General features: G+C 66.9%; 1 protein-coding gene across 11 annotated transcripts in view; it reads right to left on the bottom strand.

Moving 5' to 3' along the window:
- Positions 1 to 22,990, bottom strand: part of IQSEC1 (IQ motif and Sec7 domain ArfGEF 1) — a 201,654-nt gene that overhangs the window by 31,855 nt on the left and 146,809 nt on the right. The window contains exon 1 of one of the 11 annotated variants that reach the window (XM_055137205.1): positions 15,023 to 15,144. The exons of 9 other annotated variants lie outside the window; for them this stretch is intronic. In XM_055137205.1, coding sequence (XP_054993180.1) covers positions 15,023 to 15,087 — 65 coding nt within the window. In that variant the 5' untranslated portion in view covers positions 15,088 to 15,144. Of the gene's footprint in view, positions 1 to 15,022; positions 15,145 to 22,990 lie in introns of those variants that run through there. One more of the 11 variants, XM_055137211.1, reaches the window with a different exon arrangement.

Below are 22,990 nucleotides of genomic sequence, written 5' to 3'. Positions count from 1 at the left end.
ACGCTCAGGACACTCATTGCACAAACACAAACACACTCACAGACGCTCTCACGGCAGAACTCGCACACAAACAGGATCACACACTCGCAAAACACTCATGGGCACTGTACACACACTCGTACGCACACTCTCTACACACACACTCACAAACAGCGTCACGCTCAAACACTCTCACAGACTGCAGACACACTCTCACACAAACACACTCAGACACTTGCACCACACACACGCTCTCCCACACAAACACACTTTCTCACAGACACTCTTACTACACACACACTCTCACCCCCTGACAGGCTCTCACTGCACACGCTCTCACACATACACTCACACCCTCTCACTGCACACACTCATACACAGCTCACACTCACGCACTCAGCACTCTCATATACACTCACACTCACACTCACACACACACACATACACACACACACACACACACTCCATTCTCCGGCCACCCACCCTCTCCCACCTCCCCCTCCCCCCGCGGCGGTGTTGATGGGGTCTGAGGAAGGTGAGGTGGAGAGAGACTCCCTCAGCAGTGCCGCCCACACCCAGCTCCCGGCCCGGCCTCGCCATGGAGCCTCCGCACCTCAGACCAACGCTCCAAAGGTCCCTCCCGGGGGAGGTGACACTCTCCCACCCACGGGGCCGTGGGCACTGCGCCCCTTCGGACTCCCGCACACACCCTCCCCCGTCTCCCAGCACTGCAGCCCGGACCCTCCCTGGCCCTCCTCCTGGGCGCCTGCTGCCCGGGTGGAGCCCGTGTCCCGTCCTCCCGGCTGGCCCTCCCGGCCCGGGCCCTCGGCACCTGCTGTCCCCAAGTCCCGGTCCAGCTCCAGGCTGGTCCTCCGGGCCCTCGGCACCTGCTGTCCCCACGTCCCGGTCCAGCTCCAGGCTGGTCCTCCGGGCCCTCGGCACCTGCTGTCCCCGCGGCCACCTGGCACCCACCCTCCGTCAGTTTCTGTCCAAAGGTCACCGAGACTCCTCTCCCGGCCTCCTGACCCCTCCCTGTCCGTGTGTGGGTGACGCCTCCACCACCCACCTGGGCTCCACCTGGCAGCTTCCTCCCCGGGCTGGGGGCCGCAGCGACCCCAGGTGCTGCCACCGGGCACCCAGGGTGGTCTGTGGGAGCACAGCCCTGGCGTGAACAGAGACAGGCAGGCGGAGACAGAGGCAGACCAAGAAGGGTGGCCAGGGAGACAGGAGAACAGACAGACAGACAGAGAGGCCGTGCCTGTGTGTCTGGGGGTCAGCTGGACCAGCACCTCCGAGGGCCGGAGGGGCCCTTGGCCAACATGCTGGGGGCACGGGCGAGGACCTGTGTCCCTCGGCCCTGGCGTTGGCCCGGGAAGGGTGCTGCCACCACCCGTTCTGAGCCCGGGGTGCGGGGTGACGGGTTCACCCCACGAGCAGGCGGGGAGCAGGCGTAGGTGTGGGCGTCGGGCCCCGCCGGGGGCCGGAAGGACCCCAGCCCTGACACAGGCCTGTCTGCCGTCCACTGAGTCACCACTGAACTCGCAGGTGACGTCAACCAGTGAGGGCGCGGGACGGGGCGCACGGGCTCCTGGGTACCCCGGGCCCCCGGGCCCCGTGCACACCACACCTTCCCCTGGCCCGCTGCCACCTGCCTGCCCATCTCGCCAGCCACAGCTGACAGCGAGGAAACGCTGGACGCTGGCTCGGTAAGCAAAGCTCTAAAAATAGCTGCCCCTCTGAACGCCTCATTGTTCGAGCTCCGTGTCTTCCTGCGGCCCGAAAGCACTTCGGGAGGTCTCGGTGCCGGGTAATTGGTGATAAAGCCGCTGCCGGGAGTGGCACGGGGCCAGGCCTTATCTCTCCTGGGCAGGACAGTCCCGGGGGGGGGGGCAGACGGACAGCCCTGGCCTTCCCCCGGGGTGCTGGCCCGAGTCCTATGCCCAGGCACGGGGGCCTTCAGGAGTGGCTGTTCGACTCGGGGCCCCCTTGGGGGGAGCGGGCACAGAGACCAGGGGCCTGGGGTGCTATGGGCTCAGTCCTGCTCTGGGTACCGCCCAGGGAGGGCCGGGTCAGGCCTCCGGCTCCTCAAGCCAGCCTTGGTTTGAGCCCAGCTTGCTCTTTTTTTTTTCTTTTTGGGTCACACCCAGCGATGCACAGGGGTTATTCCTGGTTCTACACTCAGGAATTACTCCTGACGGTGCTCAGGGGACCATATGGGATGCTGGGATTCGAACCCGGGTCGGCCGCGTGCAAGGCAAATGCCCTACCCTCTGTGCTATCGCTCCAGCCCCCCCAGCTTGCTCTTGAGGTGACAAGGCCCCCGGGGAAGATGGCCACTCGGGCCTGGACACCCAGGGATCCCCGGGCTCGTGCGGGAGGAGACTGTGGGGTCTCCCAGGTCATTCTAGGGAGGGCCCCCCCCAGGGGCTGGCACCTGCCACCCCCGCTCAGGCGCCTCTGAGTACAGGGAGGGGGCAGTCGGGGGGCCCCACGCTATGTGGGGGTGTGTCAGGGATGTTTCCGGGCCCTCTGTGCATCTGTCTCTCCGTCCATCTGTCTGTCCCTCTGTGGAGCCGGGCTTGCCCCGCCTGCTGCTCCCTTAAAGCAGCAACAGTATTGGGGTGAGCCCTGCAGTGGGATTCGGGGTTCCAGAGACACGGAGGGTCAGAGGTCGGCCCTGAGAGCCGGGAACCCGCCTCGGAGAGGGGAGGGTGTGCAGACCCAGCCGCTGGGGTGGGGCCGAGGGGCCTCAGGGCAAGCCCACTTAGGGGGTCTCCCCTGAGGGGGTGGAGGAAACGGGGTGCTGCCCCGAGCACACAGTGCTCTCCAAACAGCGCAAGCAGCTTTGCCTCTCCTGCGGTGGTCCCCACGCCTGTCTCTCAGGTTAGCACCCACCCGGGCAGCGAACCAGCTTCCCGGGCCCTCGGAATCAGAGACAAGCACTCGGCACCGTGGGGCACGGTTTGCGCATGAAGACGGAAAGAATGAGTGAGTGAATGAGTGAATGAGCAAGAGACCGAATGAGAGGGAGTGAGGGAGTGAACGGTGAATGAGTGAATGAATGAGTGAATGGGTGACAAAGGGAGAATGAGGGAATGAACGAGTGAATGAGTGAATGATGAGTGAATGCATGAGTGAATAGTGAATGTGAGTGAATGAGTGAATGTGTGAGCAAATGAGTGAATGTGAGCGAATGAGTGAATGTGAGCGAATGAGTGAATGTGAGTGGACGTGGCCCACGGACGTGGCCGTGCTCACTGGGACGGGGCCCTCATTCCCGCCCTCACTGGGACGGGCCCGCGGCTGTGAGCTGGGCCGAGCAAACCCCCCCTCCCCCACCGCTTAAGTCCCGGGTCCGTTTCCTGCCGGCTCTTTCCTCTGGGCCCCTGGGCGCTGCCGCCTCGCCCGGCCTCTCCGGTGCTTCCTGGGCTCCTCCCCAGCCCCCCGGCTGCGATCTGGCTGGTGTAGGGGGCACGCGGATCAGCCCGGAGAGCCCCGCGCCCCACCCCTGCAGCGGGCCGGGAAGAGCTTCTCGGGGCAGACACGCTCCCGGGTCTGGCGCCCACAAAGCCACAGTGTCCGCGCGGCCCCCCACAGCCCCCCGCGCCGGGGCTCCCCACCCCGGCCTCTGCCGGAGGTCTGTGGGCTGGGCGGGTGCTGGCGGGGCCGCGGGCGGCAGGGGGAGCGCAGGCTCCGACACAGGCTGGCAGGCTCCCGGGCACCTGGGCTGGGAGCCAGCTGGCAGCGCGGAGCCAGGAGGCGCTGGCGAGGGGCAGAGGCAAACACCCGGCAATCAGACCCCGCCAGGGTGTCTGCGGGCGAGGCCTCCGATAGACACGCACTATCAGTCCCGGCCCGCCTGGGACGGCACCCCGCGTCCTGGGCACCGGAGCACACGCCGGCAGGGAGAGGCAGCCCCGAGCGCGGGCCCGACAGCCTGGCCCAGGACCCGGCCTTTCCGCTCCCCCGGGCCCCTGGAGACCAACCAGGCCTGCTGTCCACCCGCTGTCCTCGGGGGACGCCTGTTCCCGGGGACGCAGGAGGCCGCAGCACAGCACGGGGCTCAGACCGGCCCCCCTGGCCTAGACCAGGCGGGTGTGGGCTGTTTCTAAGACTGGAGCAAAGCGCCCGCGTTTCCATGCCCAGAGATCTGATAGGAAAGTCCAGACGGCCGAGAGGGGGCCGCTCGGAATCCGGCCACGGCGTGTGTGTGTGCCCTGTGTCCGCCGGGCCCCCCCACGCCCCGCCCCAGCGGGCAGCCACGTCCATCAGAGGCCTGCCCGGAGCCACCGTGCTCACCCCTCCCTACTGCCGCCAGCATCCGGCCCCGCTGTCACCCTCCGGCCAACCCCGGGCGCCCGCATCTGCAAAGGCGCCGGCGCGGGAAGTCAGGGGCGCGTGCACGGAGGGCGCCGGGGCCCGTGGTTCCCAAGGAACCTGATTTAGAAAGCCGCGTCCCCAGGGGCAGAGGGCAGCACATCAGCGCACAGGGCCGGCGGGAACGTGGGGACTTGCTTCCGCTCGGCCGCGCCGGGTTCCTGGGGGATCTTCATGGACCCTAACGGTTGTTTTTTTTTTTTTTTTAATTTTTAAATGAATCGCCGTGAGATACAGTTACAGACTTACAAACTTCCATGCTCGCGTTTCAGTCATACAATGCTCGAGTGCCCATCCCTCCACCAGTGCCCGTTCTCCACCACCGATGGTCCCAGCATCCCTCCCGCCACCCCCACCCCGTCCCGCCTCTGTGGCAGGGCATTCCCTTTTGCTCGCTCTCTCCTTTTGGGTGTTGTGGTTTGCAATAGAGGCACTGAGTGGCCATCGTGTTCGGTCTATAGTCTGCTCTCAGCCCACCTCTCCCATCCCGAGCGGGTCCTCCAAGCACCCTTTGCTTGGTGGGACCCTAACTTTAAAAGGCGCGTCAGCCCCCAGCAACCATGGGTGTCACCACAAGGCCTCCATGCTGCCTTAAGAAAGCCGTCAGAGGGGCCAGAGTGATAGCACAGCGGGGAGGGCATTTGCCTTGCATGCGGCCGACCCGGGTTCGATCCCTGACATCCCATATGGTCCCCCAAGCACCACCAGGAGTAATTCCTGAGTGCAGAGCCAGGAGTAACCCCTGAGCACGCTGGGTGTGACCCAAAAAGCAAAAGCAAAAAAAAAAAGCCGTCAGCGTTGACGGTTGCTGACTCCAAGGCCGGTGGGGTCCCCAGCTCCTGCTGCAGCCCCCTCCCCCCGAGTCTGGGCGTAGGGCGCTGGCCAGCGGCCGCAGAAGCACGCGCCCTGGAGAGCCGCAGCTCAGACCAGCCGGGCTCCCCTGCTTCCGGGCCTCGGGTCACCGCCCCTTGCTTCCCTGCCGCCTTCCCGCCAGAGTGTGGGACTGGGTGACGACAGGCTCTGCCGGCCGCCCCCGAGCCCGGCGCGAGACGGCCCCGGCCGCTGGGCTGATGGGTCTGGGGCAGCGAGCCCTGGCCGGGGCGGGGAGGAGGGAGGGACAGCCCCCGGGGCTCAAAGCAGACCCGACCGCGTCTCCTTCCCCTCTGCCCACGGCTTACCTGCCCCCCAGCCACCCGCTTACAGGCGTGCTTCCCTCGCCATGACATCACCCGGGCCGCCTCACCTCACCCCTGCCGGCTGCTGATCAGCCATTTCCTCGGCCCTGTTGCTTCTGACGGCGTCAAGACGGCCAGCTCACCCCGCTCCCCGGGAAGGGCCCTCCAGAACACACACACACACGCACACAAACACGAGCGTGCGCATACACACACACACACACGCATGCACGCGCGCACACATACACACACCCGGAGCCAAAAATCTTCTTGGCGGAGCCAAATTAAATACAGAGGCCTCCAGTTACTTCCACGGGCACAGGCGGCCTTCAATGAAGCAGTTCTCTGTGGCCGGATCCGGCAGACGGGGCTGGGCCGGGCCCCAGGGACGCCCCGGGAGTGCCGGGCGGGAGGCGCAGGCCGGGGAGGCTGGCTGCGGGACAGCGCGTGGGCACAGAGCGAGAGAAAGATGCCCGTTGTGCCGGCCCCCGGGCCTCCGCCCACCCCGCCGGCCAGAGCCAGGCGTGTGGTCCGCCCGGCCCGCGGGCCAGCCCACCCTCTCGGCCCTGCTTGGGGCTCAGACGGCCGAGGTGGCACCTCACCCCTGGCCAGAGCCTGGCCTGCCGACACCTCCGCCAGGCACTGCCTGCGTGCTGCCGATGCTCCCTCCCGCAGTGCTCCCCTACTCCTTCCCGGGCGTCAGGCGCCCCCAAGGGGTGCAGGGCCGTGGCAGAGACCACAGGGCCAGCATGGCAGGTCAGGGACAGACGGTAGTGCCCGGGCCCCGCGGCCTCGCCGCACGCCCTGTGCCGGCATCGGTGGCTCCTGTTTGTCTCCTGACGTCCAAGGCAGGACATGGGGGTCAGTGCAGCAGCTGCCCGCGGGCATGGCCCTCCCCGGGGCTGCAGGTCAGACTGACGCCCTGGGGGGTGGAAGCGCCTCCAGGGTTCACATGGTCACCTCCCATCCCGGGGTGCTGGAACCGACAGCGGGAGGAGAGGGGGCTGGGATGCCCCGACCTTCCTCGCTCCGCAGGGACAAGTCCACCTGCCGGCACCCACCTGGAGCTCCCTGCGCTCGGGGCCAGGACGGTAGCAGAGTCAGGGCCCCCACGACGGCAGGCAGCCCCGAGGTGGTGGGCGGGGAGAACGGGAGCAACAGGGGGGGAGCACAGAGGCCGGGAGCAGGCAGGCTGGGAACATGAGAGCTGGGAGCATGGGAGCCAGGAGCACAGGACTGGGAGCACGGGGACAGGGAGCACAGGGCCGGGAGCATGAGGTCGGGAGCACAGGGACCGAGAGCACGTAATCTGGGAGCACAGGGTCCGGGAGCATGGGGCTGGAGCACGGGGACAGGGAGCACAGTGCTGGGAGCACGGGGCTGGGAGCACAGGGGCCGGGCTGGGCTCTCTGAGGCAGGCGAGGAAAAACATAGGCTGGTCTGGGCGACGTGTCCCTTGACCCGCACTGCGGCCCCCTGGACACATAGCACCTCCTCGGAGACGCCGTGGGTGGGCAGGGACTGTGGGCCCCTGGGCAAGGGGCTGCCACTGGGATCCCAATGGGCCTGTGACCCCAGGAACCACGGGGCCCTCGAGACAGGCCCCGAGCGTCCCTGTGGGGAGGCCTGAGGGGGCCCTGGCTCCAGAATGGGCAGCAGGTCGCCTTCCCCGGCAGCCGCGAGGGCACGGGTGGGCCGGGCAACGCCAGGGCAGGGCTGCCGCTCTTGGCCACTGCCGCCCGGCGGGTCTGGGGACCACTCCCAGCAGATGGCTGCCAGCTGGCAGGGGTCCCTGCTCCGGCCTGGGCCTGAGGCACCGCTCAGGGGCCAGCAGTGCTGGAAGACTCCCGGGCCACCCCAGGGATGCTGAGGACTCCAGGGCCACCCCAGGGATGCTGAGGACTCCCGGGCCACCCCAGGGATGCTGAGGACTCCGGGGCCACCCCAGGGATGCTGAGGACTCCCGGGTCACCCCAGGGATGCTGAGGACTCCCGAGTCACCCAGGGATGCTGAGGACTCCTGGGCCACCCCAGGGATGCTGAGGACTCCGGGGCCACCCCAGGGATGCTGAGGACTCCCGGGTCACCCCAGGGATGCTGAGGACTCCGGGGCCACTCCAGGGATGCTGAGGACTCCCGGGCCACTCCAGGGATGCTGAGGACTCCCGGGCCACCCCAGGGATGCTGAGGACTCCGGGGCCACCCCAGGGATGCTGAGGACTCCGGGGCCACCCCAGGGATGCTGAGGACTCCCAGGCCACCCCAGGGATGCTGAGGACTCCCAGGCCACCCCAGGGATGCTCCGGATCCCAGGTCACCCAGGGATGCTCCGAACTCCCTATACCCCCGACCCACAGCACACAGAACTCTGGCCTCCCCCATCAGACCTCACAGCCCTCCTTGCTTTAACCCTCAGCACCCCTTAGGCCTCCCCACCCTACACAGCCTCTGCCTTCCCTGCCCCTCCTCACCTCACCCCTTCCCCCTCTGTCCCCCCAATCCTGATTCCCCTCAGTGGGGCTGCCCTGCCTTGGCCAGACGCTCCTCAATGCCCCCCACACACACACTGTCTCATCTCCCCCAGCCCCCATGGCCTGAGGCCCAGCCCGCCAGGGCTCCGCCACCTCCCCACATGCCACCTTCAGAGCCGAGCACAGCCAGGGTCCCCACGGTCCCGGTCGGTCCCCTGACTCCAACCCCAGGACCCGGGCCAGTCCCCCTAACCTTGCCCTCCAGGATCCTGCTTAGTCCTCCTGACTTTGCCCTCAGGACCCGGGTCGGTCCCCCCAAACCTGACCCCAGGGATCCCGGTTGGTCCCCGTAACCTCACCCGCACAGCCGCGCCCTGGACACTGGCCCCACGTGGCCAGGCCTCTGGCCCCTCGTCTGCCTGGTGATGTGGGATGAAACGCTGCCCTCAAGGTGGTCTGTGGCTTTCATCCCCCTGCCAGTGCCGGGCACAGAAGCCGACAGCCAAGTTTAGTGACAAAGCCAGCAGTGAGTGCGTGCGTGCATGTGTGTGTGTGTGTGTGTGTGCATGCATGCACGCGCACAGGGGTGAGAAAGTACAGGAGGAAGTCAGGTGTAAGCGCTGCAGTGAGTGCGTGCGTGCATGTGTGTGTGTTTGTGTGTGTGTGTGTGTGTGTGTGCATGCGTGCATGCGCACAGGGGTGGGAGAAAGTGCAGGAGGAAGTCAGGTGTAAGCGCTGCAGTGAGTGCGTGCATGTGTGTGTGTGTGTGTGTGTGTGTCTGTGTGTGTGTGCATGCGTGCACGCGCACAGGGTGGGAGAAAGTGCAGGAGGAAGTCAGGTGCAAGCGCTGCAGGAGCCAGACCCCGTCAGTCCCTGGCGCCTGTCTCCCAGCATCACTGGTGCGACGACCCGGCCTGGCTCCTGTCCCCTCCGAGCTGGGAAGCTGGCCCAGGGACCAAGCTCGGGTTGGGCCAACGAGACCAAGGACTGTCTCGGGATGCACCGGACACCAGAGATGAGGCGCCCGAGGCCGGGTCCTGGATACCAACAGGACGGGGACCGGGGACAGCGACCCGGGCGCCACGACAGGCAACTGCTGGGGGGTCTTTCACCCATGCCCCCTCCCTGCCTGTGCTCGGGACCCCCCCACAGCCCTCGCCCTCCCCCACCGCCCCCCAAAGCCCGCACACAGACACGGAGGCTGCCAGTCAGGGGAGAGGGGAGAACCCCCGCCCTCAGCACAGGGGAACAAGCCGCTTCCCCAAACGCTTCCTCCCGCCCCTGCACGGGGATCCGACCTGCAAGGGGATCCGACCAGGACCCTGTCCGGGGCGGAAGGGCAGGGACAGTCGCCCTCAGGGCACTGCCCGCCCGGAGCCGTGGCGCTCCGCTCTTCAGAGGGCCTGCCGGGGGCGGTCTCCCACCCAGGGAAGGCAGGGCTGGGCCTCCCGCCGTCCTGTGTCCACTCTGCCCCGGGAGTGGCCCCCGAGCTGCCAAGGCCGCACAGCCCAGAGGCTACTCACGGGTGGGCGGGAGCCGGGGCTGGGGGCGCAGTGCCCGCTCCTGCGCCTCCCTTCCTGGGGCTCCGTCTCCCCCTCCACAGAAGCCGGCTCTCCCCCAGAGAGCAGGAATTCCTCCTTCCCGCCTCACTTCCGCGCCCTGGGCCGCAGCTGCGAGAGACCGGCCGCGTCCCAGTGCCTGCGAGATCCCGGGAGACAGTCGCAGGCACCCTGCAGCCTGTGGCAGCATCTCTCCAGAGCCGGGGCCACTCCACACCCGCCAAGCCAGGCGGGGCTTTGCCCATGCCAGGCAGAGCCCTCCGACCTGCCAGTGCCCTGTAAGTGCCCGCATCACCTCGCTGCTGGTGCCCGCACCTCGCCTCCAGTGCCCGCACCACCTCACCTCCAGTGCCCACACCACCTCGCCCCCAGTGCCCGCACCACCTCGCCTCCAGTGTCCACACCACCTCGCCTCCAGTGCCCGCACCACCTCGCCTCCAGTGCCCGCACCACCTCGCCTCCAGTGCCCGCACCACCTCGCTTCCAGTGTCCACACCACCTCGCCTCCAGTGCCCGCACCACCTCGCCGCCAGTGCCTGCACCTCCTTGCCTCCAGTGCCCGCACCACCTCGCCTCCAGCACCACCTTGCCCCCAGTGCCCGCACCACCTCGTCTCCGTGTGTCTTCCCGCACAGACTGCGCAGCTGCGGCCCATGCAGGCAGCCGCAGCTCTGGCCCCCGCCGAGGACCCCAAGGGCACCAGGCTTTGGTTGCTGCTGCCTCACCCTCTGCACCCCCAGTCCCCCCCACCAGGGGTCGCAGGGGCTCCCGTCCCCCACAACAGGGGCTCGCGGCCCCCCAGTCTTAGACGCCTTCACCCGAGACAAGTTCAGACGCGAGGTGAGCGGCGGTCCACACTCGGGGGCTAGCGCGACCCACACGGGGACACGGGCCGCACGCGTGCACACAGGCTGGGGATCACCACGTGGGGCTGAGTGTGTGACCTGCACCCGTGGGCCTCTCGCAGGGCGACACGCAGTGGTCCCACCCTCGTCCAGCGAGCAAGGCGACTGCCCCCAGCGCCTGACCTGTCCCCCGTGGGTCAGCTCCTAAGGTGTTGGCTGCCCCTCACTCCCAGGCCGGGGAGTGACCCTCAGCAGGCAGCGCGGTCGCGGCCTGGCCACAGACTCTGGGGGCGGGGGGCCGCGTGCGGGCACACCTGTCACTCGGGGGGCCCTGCGCGATGCTCCAAATACCAAGCTGAGGGCCTGCCCCGAGCGCCCGCTGGGTATGCCCACGCCCCCGGAGAAAAATGCAAACAGAACCCGCCCCCACCCACCCCCAGCCCGTCCCCGCCCAGCCTCCGCGCAGAGCTTCCTCCTCCCGCAGGAAATGACCAGAAAGGCCACGAAGTTCACGCTGCGTCGAGACGGAAACCAAAGGGGGTGGGGGGGCCCAGGGCGTCGGGGCGGCCAGCTGGAGCCAGCACACGCCCCGGGGAGGGAGGAACCGGGCCAAACTCAGAAATGACCATCGTGGCGGCTCTAAGCCACGCTCGCCGGGCACCCGTGACACCCAGCAAGGCGCACAGCAAAGGTTTCCACGGGGCGTCCCCTCCGCGCCGCCCCGCTCCCAGCAGGAAGCAGGACGGTGGGGCCTGTCGGCTGCCCCCCTCCTTTCTTTCTTCTTTGTGGGTCACACCCGGCGATGCTCAGAGCTACTCCTGGCTCTGCCCTCAGGAATTACCCCTGGCGGTGCTCGGGGGACCATACGGGATGCTGGGGATCGAACCTGGGTCAGCCGCATGCAAGGCAAACACCCACCCCACAACTGTGATATAGCTCCCGCCCCGCCTCCCCCCTTTTAAACAGGAACCAGGATGCAGCTGGCAACTCATCGGGCGACTTCAGGAAGCCCAAGTGAGGGGACCAGCTCGCAGCCGGGACCCTCCCCACCCGGTCACGCTCAGCACCCCAGCTGGAGTCAGGGGCATTCCCACGGCCCCCCCAGAGCCGAGTTCACACGGCTTCTGCTCCCTGGACCCCACTCAGTGTGGAGGCCTCCCCAAGACACACATGTCCCCCTCAAAAGGCCACATGTGCTCGGACCGTGGGCACTGGCCTTCCAAGGAGACCCTGGGGGACCCCCAGGAGACACCCTCGGGGGTCCCTGGGCTCGGTGAGGTCCCAGGAGAGTCAGGCACTTGTCCTCGCCCACTGAGAGCGGGGACATCTGGGCATGTTCTGGGGCCCCCCGGGGGCTGGGGTCACTGGACACCTGCCCTGTGGCCGGGCCCTGACACCAGGTCCTGTCTGCCATGGGGGGCTGACGCGGGAGCAGAGTCGGACACGCTCGGGAGGAAGCTGGGCCCAAGGGTTCAGATCCCGACGGAGGGGAAGACCCGGGCGTCACGTGACCGCCCCTGTGTGGCCCAGAGCTCCTGCCCGGTGACCCGCATCACATTCTGTCCCTCTGACCACGAACAGAGACACTGGCCCAGGGACTCCCCCGCGTTGGCGCCCACCAGGACAAGCTGCAGCCTTCTCGGGACGCCACGGACGGTCAGCAGGCGACCCACGGTCAACAGGAGTGGGGGTGTGGCCAGGACAACCAACCGGACATGTCTGATGTCCAGCACCCCACAGGGTCGCCCAAGCCCCATAGGAGGGCTCCCTGAGCACAGAGCCAGGAGGAAGCCCTAAGCACCAACCCGCATGGCTGGGGCCAGGCCACGAGAGCCTCACGAAAAGCAGGGCGGCCCCAGAAACCTGTCTCCCCCCGCCAAGAACCCGGCCACCAGGGGCCCCTCGGTGGGTGGGTAATGAAGCCACCGCGGGTCTGAGTCTCACGGTGCCAGCCGCCACGCCACGCTGTGCGCAGCCCCATTTCACAGATGAGAAAGACCAAGGCTCGGGCAGGAACAGACCTCAGTGGCCCACGTCCCCGGGTCACACAAGCACGTACTTCCTGGGGCTCACACCCAGTGAGCGGGTGACACAGAGGCATCAGCACGGCCACTCCAAGGAAATCCACAGAGCAGGAAGGAAGGTCACTCCACAGGTCTCAGGGGAGGGAAGAGCAGCGGGGCCGTGTGTGTGTGTGTGTGTGTGTGTGTGTGTGTGTGTGGCGGGGAGAGACGGGCACTGGTGGTGGCCTGGGGGTGTGCGAATGTGCGAACGCTCAGGGGGTCTCTGGGACGGAGACCAAGCCCGGGTCACCTGGAGCCCAGGACCGGGCAGACTCCCGGGACGCAGGCCCAGGTGACAGCGCACGTGCACACACGCGGGCCGCCCCGAGCTCCGCCCAGCCTCCCAGAGACGCCTGTTTGCGCAGAAACGTCTCGTGCTGCTGGACGGGGCAGCTGCCGTGCCTGCGCCGAGGCCGTGTAAACATTAGCCCCCAGTTCAGAGTCCGTCCGCCTTCCCTGGGCAAAGCCAGCAGGTGCCGGCCAGGTCCACAGGGGCCTACGTCCGGACACCTGGGAATATGCCAGGCCTGGAATATTCTGCTCGGGGCCCCAGCACCCACCCTCCAGGGCCCCCATGGAAAGCGAGGGCAGGAAGATGCTGCAGGGTGCAGCCTGCAGCCAGCACGGGGCAGGGGTGGGTGGCAGCAGCGGGTGCCGGGATGCCGGGTGCCCGTCAGGGATCCTGCAGGACATGGGCAGGACCCCGTGGGAAGTGCGGAGGGTCACTGGGACCCTCCGGTCTTTGGGGGAAGGTTTCTGGGCTCATAGCGGGGCAGACGCCAGCTGGAAGGATTCTGGGTGCGGGGGGGGGGGGGCAAGCCGGCCAAGCCCAGGGTGCTGGCTCGGGGGGCCCCAGGGACAGAGCGACCCTCCGGCTCTGCAGCTAGGGAGCCACTGTCCCCCCCAGACCCTGAGCAGTTTCTCTGGCCTCAGGCAGGCTTTCCCAGCAGACCACAGGGCGGTCACAGCACCCGGCTAAAGAGGGGCAGGGGCCCTAGGGAGACGCAGAGAGGCCCCTCGGCTGGGCAGGGGGAGGGGCTGCCACTGGCTCCAGGCAGGAGGGTTTGAATGTTTCCAGGGCAGCAGGCAGCAGCTGCTCCCCCAACCCCCCCTCTCCCCAGGGGGAGGCTGGAAGCAACCCAGACTCCTGTGGCCCTGGAGACTCAGCGCCCCCCGACACAGGGCCGCAAGCACCCCAGGAGGAGAAGGAGAAGGCAGCCTGGGGCGGGGTGGGCGGGACAGCTGTGGGAGACGGTGGCGTGGGTCGCGAATATGGGACCCCCCTCGGCGAGCTGGTGCCCGATTCCAGACAGCTGGGCCTGCAGCTGCGGCCGGCCTGGCCCCTACCCCAGGCGCCGGGGCCAAGAGTCCTTCATCACCACTTCCCCTAGCAGCCGAGCCGCAGGCCTGGAGCCCCCACAGGGAGGAGGGGGCGGGCGGGGGCACGTGCGCATCCCTCAGTGGGCCCGCCAGACACACGCCGCAGCTTCAGAGCTCGGAGATCAAACAGAGGCAGGTGGGCGCGCATGCCACACACACACACACACACACACACACACACACTGACACACACGGACACACACACAGACACACACAGAGACACACAGAGACACACAGACACAGACAAACACAGACACACACAGATACAGACACACACAGACACAGACACACACAGACACAGACAAACACAGACACAAACACAGATACAGACACACACAGAGACACACAGACACAGACATAGACAAACAGACACAGACACACACACAGACACACAGAAACATACAAACACAGACACACAGACACAGCCAAACACAGACACGCACACAGACACACACACACACAGCCTGACACCAGTTCCGACTGTCAACAAATCCCCTCTGCTGCCCAGCCCTGTCCTCCAAGGGCAGCTGTGCAGGCGAGGAAATCGATATTCCCAACACATACACTCTCTCCCTCGCTCTCCATAAATACCGGCCCCCGGCCCCTGGGCGCTCAGGCGGCCGCCCACAGCCGGGAGCAGAAAGGGGCTGGTGTCTGGCTCCCACCGGCCCAGCACCGCCCCCTGAGGCGCGCCAGCAGCCAGCGGCCCCCCAGCTCGATTGCACAAGGGGGGCAACCTAGGTCTGGCCTCCCTGGGCTCCCGGACACCGTCCCTGAAGACCAGCCTGTGTCCATCAACAAGGCCTGGAGTCAGGGCGGGCTCCTGCAGCCGCCAGGAAGGCACGATGCCCGCTGGACGCTCGCTCCCGGGCCTGGCCCGGGATGTCCACTCCCTGCAAGTGCATCCACATGCAAGCATGCCCAGGCACTCGCGGGAGCCCACGGCCCGGGTCCGACGCGGCCCAGCGCCCACCCGGCTCCCACTCCGCGGTGGCCCCCGCGCGGTCCCGCTCGCACCCAACTTCCCCGCGGTCTCCAACCCGGCCGGGGGGACAGCAAACGGCGCCGGCCGGCCGAGGGCCAGGGCGCTCGGGGCGGGCAGCGGGCAGCGGGCACCCGGGCCCACCCGCGGGGGGGGCAGCGCCCGCCCCCCGCCCCGCCCGGGGTCCTTACCCGCTGTCAAGCTCCAGCTCCAGCAGGGACTGGGTCCGCTCCGAGTTGCAGTGCAGGCACCACATGGCGGCCTCGGCGGCCGCGGACGGGGGTCCAGCGCCCGGGACCCAGGCCCGGCCCAGCGCCGCCGACGGCCGCGCGCGGCGGCCGGAACCCGGGGCCCACGCCCGGCCGCCCGGAGACGTGACCACCCGCCACGCGACCACGGCGGGCTCCCGGGCCACGGCCCGCCGGCTGCCGCCGCCCTGGCCCCGAGTCCGAGCCCCAGGCCAGCCAGGCCGCCCCTGGGCCTCCTCCTCCGCCGCCGCCGCCCGCTTGGCGCAGCGTGAGGCCGGCCTGGAGGAATGTGGCCCGGGAGGGGGCGGGGCCTCCGCGGGTGGGCGGGGCCAAAGTGTGGTGGGCGGGGTCTGGTGGGGCGGGCAGCTCCCGGGTGGGCGGGGCCAGGTGGCCGGCCCGGGGCGGAGCCGCTCGCGGGTGGGCGGGGCCAGATGGGCGGGACGGGCCCGCTCGCGGGTGGGCGGGCCCGCTCCCGGGGCGGGGCCTCGCGGGCCGCGTGGGGGAGACGCGCCGGGGGCGGGGCCGAGCAGAGTCCCGGGGACCTGGCGCGGGGCCCGGAGTCTCCCACCGCTGCATCCCTCCCCCTCCAGATCCGGCGGCTCTTTTCTGGGACGTCGGCGCGCTCCCTGCAACGCAGACCCTTCCGCCAGCCCCAAACGTCTCCCCGCGCCGTGCACACGCACAGCCCCCCGGCAGCCGCCTGCAGCTCTGCCCCGGCCGACCCCGGCCGCGCTCTCTGAAACGGGGATGCCAGCAGCCGGGCACGGGGCTCTCCGTGCTCCGCAGTGCCGGCCGCACCTCGGCCACAGGCCGCGCCCGTGCCCCGCCAGCGGCTGCAGACGACGCCCGCAGCATTCTAGAGCTCCCTCCCGGTCACAGAGGGGGAAACTGAGGCTCAGCTGACTCGGCGCGCCGCCCCTTCCTCCGCTCCGCAGGTAGCAGCCTGGCTGCTCTCCATTTAAATGTTCACTTCTTTGTTGCTGTCCTTAGGGCCCATGCAATGACCGAGCCCGCATTTGTGGGGTGCCAGTAGGCGGACACCCAGAGTCCAGAGCCCGCCTTCCCCGGAGGGCCAGACAGCTGGCCCGTCCACGGGGCCAGGAAGCGGCAGGAAGCCCCCCAGGCAGCCTGTGCCCTTTAAATCTGTGACGGAGAGGGGGACTAGCGCCAAGAGCCCGCCGACGGGCACTTCCCACAAGTGGGTGGGCTTGGGGGGGTAGGAGAAGAGGGCTGGGCGGCCCGCCTGGAGCCCAGGGAGGGCCAGTCCCAAGAGGCCAGCTCCTGACCAGGGTCCGGGAACCCCTCAGTGTCCAGCTCCACAGACTTCTCCCCTGATTCCCGTGGCGTCAGTCCTTTAGGAGGAAGACAAAGGAGTGAGCCCTGAGAGCACCCGGGGTGCCCCCCAAACCAGGGTTACAGTGAAATAAAGGCAGGGAGGGCCCATGCAGTAGTACAGCGGGGAGGGCGTTCGCCTTGTACGCAGCCAACCAGGGGTGCCGGTGGGCCCCCTCCCAATAAATAAAGACATGGGAGTGAGCCCTGAGCATAGCCGACACCGTCCCCCAAACCGAAGTTAAAATACAGCGTGAAGTTCAAGGCCAGTTCAATCAGCCTAATCAATGGCTGAATAAATAGCAGTACCACTACATTAAAAAAATAAATACGGAGAGGGCTGGAGTACTGCATCTGGTCCCTGGAGCCCACGGGAGTGATCCCTGAGGGCAGCCAGGAGGAAGCCCTGAGCACTGCTGGGGTGTACCTCTGCACACACACACACACACACACACACACACACACACACACACACACGGCCAGGAACATAGCATGAATGGTAGAGGCCATGCCCAGCATGTTGGGTTCTCAACATGGCATGCGCCTACAAACCCCCACCCCCCAGCCGCAGCACGCCCCTCACCCCTCACCCCAGCCCTTCCTGAGTGCACAGACCTCAGTTCTCGAGTTGTCACCGCTGGGCTGCGCGTCAGAACACTGCGGGCAGTGCCTCGATGGAATTAAGTACAGTCTGGAAGAAAGTATCTACAAATCCTCTCTCCCTGGGGACTCCGTCCCCAAACTAAGGAACCAGTACAACTCACCGATAACAAGCCAGACCTCGCCATTCCGAAAGGACCCAGGAAAGGCTGGGAATAGGCTTCTCCAGAGAATATCCAAGTGACTAACAAGCACGGGGGAAGCGCTCCACAGCCCGAGTCATCGGGAAAATGCAAACCAAAACCAAAGTGAGGTACACGAGACGTTCGCCAGAGCAGCCAGATTCCAGATGCACAGAAGCACCTGCGGAGGGTTCTAGAAGGCCGCTGGGTTGCGCTGCTCAAAGGCTGCATGCATGTCCGTCACCTTAGGGACCCGGAGCGCCAGGGCAGCAGGGAGGGCACTTGCCTTACACATGGCCAACCAGGGTTTGATCCCTGGCACCCCAGGGGGTTCCCCTGAGCTCCTACCAGGAATGATGCCCAAGCCGGGAGTAAGCCCTGAGCAGCGCTGGGTGTGCCCCCCAGGAGACCCCCCCGCAAAAAAAAGCACAAAAACAACCCCAAATCAAAACACTCTACACCTTGGCTGGGGGCGGGGGAGTTTGGAGGGGAAATCTTCAAACAGTCCAGCCCGGGTGAGGGTGTGGGGGTGTAGGTGGAAACCTCCCAGCGTGTACCTCTAAAAATAGGCCGTCATAACTGGAACCCGGAGAATTCCCACCCCAGCGCCCGCACATTCCAGGCCCGGGCTCCAGCAGCCTCAGACCCGGATTCTCCAAGAATTCCAGGCACTTCTCCAGGCCCCTGGGCCTCGCCGCCTGCCAGGACGGTGCTGGCGACGCCGGCGTGGCAGGGATTTAGAAGCCGAGGCTTGAGTTTCCCTGTGAGCACTTGGATCGCCAGAGGACGGAATGCCTGTTAATGCTCGCTCTGTTTTCCCTTCCTGCAAAGCCCGCCTCCTGCTTCTGCTCAGTTAACAACTGCCTCGCAGATTAATAATTCAGAGGCTCGTGACGTGAGTGAAAAAAGTTCCAGCCGAGAGAGAGGCACAGAAAGTCACTGTGCCAGCGAAATCACTAGGTGGGGCAGAATTCTGACATTCTGGACAAATCACAGAACCTTCTGAATCCTAGTTCCTTTTTTTTTTTTTTTCCCCCACTCGGGGCCACTCCTCATTCGGTGCACAGGGCTTGCTCCTGAGGGTGCTCAGGGGACCATGCACCCTGGGGTGGACCCTGAGGCTCCTGCAGGCGACCCGCATCTAAGCTCTGGCCCGCTCAGCGCTCTCGGACCTGTGGGCCTTAGTCGCCTGCTTTTGTTATTGGGGCCCCACCCGACAGTGCCCAGAGCTAACTCCGGCTCTGTGCTCAGGGATCAATCCTGGTGGTGCTTGGGGGGCCCTGCAGGGTGCCGGGGATTGAACCCAGGTTGGCCTGAGTGAGGCAGCCGTCTTCCCACTGGACTGTCTCTCTGGCCTGTCTTCGTGTCCTTGACTGTGAACGACCTCTCTCCCTGGCCAGTCCACCTTTCTGTTTATTGTCACTCGTCTTGCACGTCTTACGGCCCACTCTGACGGCCGAGGCCTCTGTGGGAGACACGGCTGCCCTGACAGTTTCTGGGCATCAGAAACTGCCCCAGGAAGGGTCATTCAGGCAGGGCTTTGAGGGCCTCATAGGAGTCTGTGGATGAGGCAGAGGGTGCAATGACATCACAAATAAGCCCAGTTTCATTGTGTCCTCCTAGAGGTCGGTCCCCAGCCACTGACATGGATCCTTATCACGAACTGACACACAAAATCCATCTCTCTCTCTCTCTCTCTCTCTCTCTCTCTCTCTTTCTCTCTCCCTCCCTCTCCTTCTCTCTCCCCTCTCTCCCTCTCCCTCCCTCTCTCTTTCTCCTTCCTTTCTTCAGGGATTCTGGGCCGTGCCTGGCAGTGCTCGGGGCTTCCTCCTGGCTCTGTGCTCAGGACTCACTCCTGGTGGGGACCGTACGTGGTACTAAGATTCATCTCTGATGAACGGTCTCTGGACCGTCTTCCTGGCCCCAGACTGTGTGAGTTTTGTCCCGGGGCCACCAGGCTTCCTGGATGCTGCCAGGCCGCCAGCAAAGGCTCTGCTCAGAGAGACCCTGAGCTCACAGACCCCCACAAGTGCCTTTGCCCACCCTGACCCAAAGCTCATCCCAGGGGGGGTGGGGCCCGCCTGGGTCCCTGCACCACACCCGTCGTCCCCTCTCAGGACAAGGCCCGAGCGGCGGCTGGGAGGCCCGCACTGAGCACCGAGGCCGCTGCGGACCCCAGCGGGCAGGCCTTGGCATCGGGGACGACTCTCGGACCATCTGAGCCGACCTGGGCAGTGAGAGGACTGGACCCCCTGGACACCAGAGGAGCCCCGAGCCTCACGGAGCACCCACCACCCTGAGACAGACCGAGCCCCGGGTAGCTCTGGCCTCTGCCAATTTCCATACACGGCTGTAACTGATGTGCTCTTAGCCGCCGTGCCGAGGTTTGGAACCCCCTGCAGTGCTGGAAATGTGATTTGTAATTACAGGCACGCAACAATTTGTCCGACACGTCAGCCAACCCTGGAGTAATTACTACCCTGGTCAAGGGTAACCCACATTTAATGCACCTCGGGGAACGGGAATGGCAGGGTGCGCCCTTGGACCTCCGGGCACCTCTGCCCCGGGACACCACCTCCGAGAAGGCCTTCAGGAGGGCCCTGCTGCAGGCCCTTACCTGGGGACGGCCGCTGCCTTCCAGAAAACTCCCTCTTGCTCTCGACAAGGCTCCAGCCACTTCCTCCCTTAGTGACCACGTGCGATTTGGTAGCCAGGCTTCTATGGGGGTGCTCCCTGGCAGTGCTCACACGGCTCGGTCACGGTCCCAGTCACAGAGGGGGCACAGGTCACGCTGAATGCACGGACGGATGCTGCGAAGGACCAGACTGTGGGTCTGAGACGTACGCTCGCCCACAGACTCGGGGCCTGGGGGGCCCCCACAGTCTGGCTGCCCTGAGCTCCGGCCCCCGGGGCGGGGGCGGGGAGGGACTGCAGCTCCGACGGCCCCCAGGCTGTCTTCCCTCCTGGGGAGCTGGGGTGTCTCTGGCGACACTCCACTGGCCCAGGGACCCCAGCCTCCAAGCTCTTACCCCAGGTCAAGTGGGGGCTCCCCCAGCTGTCCCCGGGCCGGGCTTGCGGGCAAATTTAGATTGGCTTCAAAAGTCGGCGGGGCCACCTGGGAGAGCCGGGCTCCAAAGGCACGAAAGACGGGGTGTGGCAGCTGGGGGCTGGAGCCGCAGAGTCAGCAGTCCCGGAGCTGGTGGGGGTGTGGGTGAGGGGCAGCGGGGAGCACGACCGGGCCAGAGGGCGCCGGGCCCCAGGGCTGGAAGGCAGGCGCCACCTGTCGGCAGGTTGGAGAACTGCAGTCTAGCCCTGGGAGCCCTGGACCGCCTGGGCAGGTGCCCGGCGGGGCCGGCTGCAGGGCCAGAGGCCAGGGGTCAGGGGCCAGGGGCAAGGGGTCAGGCTCCCACCGACACTCCCCGAATCCTCACGGGAGACACAGCACAACCCTTCCAACCCCCGCTCCAACCCCTGACACCAGACATGCTCCCCGAGCATCACCAGGGGTGGCCCCTGACACCTCCAGGGGTGGCCCCTGACACCTCCGGGTGTGGCCCCTGACACCTCCGGGTGTGGCCCCGGCACTGCACAACCCAAAACGAGGTAGCCCCAGCCCAGCTCTTCACTGACGAGCTTCCAGACCCTGCCCGGCCCTGGCCCTGCGTGCGCGCGGCAAGCTGGCTCCTGCCCCCGGGCCTCTGCACATGCCTCTGCTTCACCTGCCTCACCGAGCCCCACCTCCTCGCCCAGGCCCGGCCGGCCGGTGAGTAACTCCTCGCCCAGGCTGGAGCAGGGAGGGCTATGGGCGGGGAAGGGTCACGTCCACCGAATGAACCGCGGGTGACCAGCACGGCTCAGGTTCCCAGGGCTGGGTCATGCTTTCAGAGGGGCCAGGCACAGAGGTCACCCCCCCACACACACACGCCCCCCACGAGCACGGGCAGGGGACGGCCCAGCTGACGGCTGCGCAGGGGTGGAGAGGGAGAGCCAGAGCCCTCAGTGTGCCCCCGGGCTGCGCGGACTCAGCGGCTCGCACGCAGGGCTACACGGACGTCAGCCAGCGGGGCCTGCCCCAGGACCAAGGACGGGAGGATCCGAGGGGAGGGGGAGGGGATCCCAGCCCGGCACCGTTCCCAGCGGCGTGGGAGCGGGAAAAGAGACGGCGCCCTCTCCTGGCGGCCGGCAGCCTGACAAAGGGGCGGCTTCTCTGCCCGAACCTCTCGGTGGTGTGCAGCCTGGACCCCCGTGCAGGGCTCAGGACGGGCTCTGCCCTGGGGCCCCGGTGTCCTCTGAAGGCCCACAGCGGCTCTTGCTCTTCCTCCGACAAGCAAGGCCTACCCGGAAGACACGTGTGCGGGACAGGCGGCCACCTGCAGCCACTTGCAGCTCGCCCCTCTCGGACCCTGGGGGGGGATGACACAGGGCCATGCGGGCTGCAGGGAGGGCGTTTTCCTGGCAGGAGGCCGACCTGGGTGCGATCCCCGGCCGTCCCATCAGGTCCCCCAGCACCGCCAGGGGGGATTCCTGAACGCCGCCAGCTGTGGCCCACAAAACAAGCCGGAGCCGCCGAGAAAACAACGGGGATTGCACGGAGGACCCCCGGAGCTGTGGGGGGAAGGCCGTGGGACCCCGGGCCCTCACACAGGCTCCCATCCAGGAGGCTGGCCTGGGGCCTCACGGAGACTGACCCTTGGTCCCTTCACCGAGGCCACCGCTTGCCCTGGGCAACCGAGGCGAGTCGGGATGCCAGAGAAGCCCGAGGCTGGCTTAAGGTCACCCACGCCAGCTGGCCACGGGCTGGCCTAGCCCTGTCCCCAGCCCCAGAGCGGCTGCCGGGGCGGTGGGAGGGGTCTCCAGCCGGGCCCTGGCCGGACACAGAGGCTCCGTTCTCCGCGGCTCAGTCCACGGTCAACAAACCCCCGCCTGCCCCGTGCCAGGCGGCGGCCTCCCTGGGCCGCTGACGCGGGGAGTCTGGTGCCAGTGGCCACAGGAATGTGCATCTCCTAGAGGACGGCCAGGGGCCGGCGAGGGGGTCTCGGCCCTGGGGAAGTCGCAGGATGGAGAGAGAGACCGTGGGCAGCACAGGCCCTGCCATTCGTCGCAACCTAACGATATTCTTCCCGTGTGCCTCTCGGTGACCTCTGCGTTTCTCCCGCTTACCCTACTGTCAGAGTCAAGGGCCCGGGGCCCGGCGAGAGCTCAGCAGGACAGAGGTAGGCGCCGCCCGAACAGACCCGGCTGGATCCCAGGCCTCGAAGCGCCCGCTGAGACCGCCGAGGGCGCTGGGCTGGGATAAGCGGCCCTGAGCACTGCCCAGATGTGGGTCCCCACCCCCACGCCCAAAGAGAACAGTGAATGAGGAAAGAAGGAAGAGTGTCATACGCGTGGCGTCTGCAGGACGGGACGGGCTGTTCATGAACTGCTGGAGGCACTCAGACTCCAGGGCAATCAAAGGAGACTCAGATTTCTGACCCGGGGGTGGACGGGCCACACTGCAGCTGCCCAAGGGTCAAGTGTGTCTATATAAGCAAGCAAGCAAGCAAGCAAGCAAGCAAGCGCACACACACACACACACACACACACACACAGCCGCGCACGCGCGCACAGTCTCACCACTCTGACCAGGGCACCCAAACGCCCTTTGATGCTGGGCTGGGGGCTCCAGAACCCGGCTCCGTGGCCGAACAGGAAGTCCACAGAAACCAAGGGGTAGGGGGAGGCACAGGAAGCAAGCGACGGTCCAGAGCTCAAGTCTCAGAGGACGGAGGGGACGAGGGATGCGGGGACGACCTTCCCA

Source organism: Sorex araneus, chromosome 4, assembly GCF_027595985.1.
Source record: "Sorex araneus isolate mSorAra2 chromosome 4, mSorAra2.pri, whole genome shotgun sequence".
Taxonomy (NCBI): domain Eukaryota; kingdom Metazoa; phylum Chordata; class Mammalia; order Eulipotyphla; family Soricidae; genus Sorex; species Sorex araneus.
Note: the sequence above shows the minus strand (reverse complement) of the source record. Positions and strands in the feature narration are given on the sequence as shown.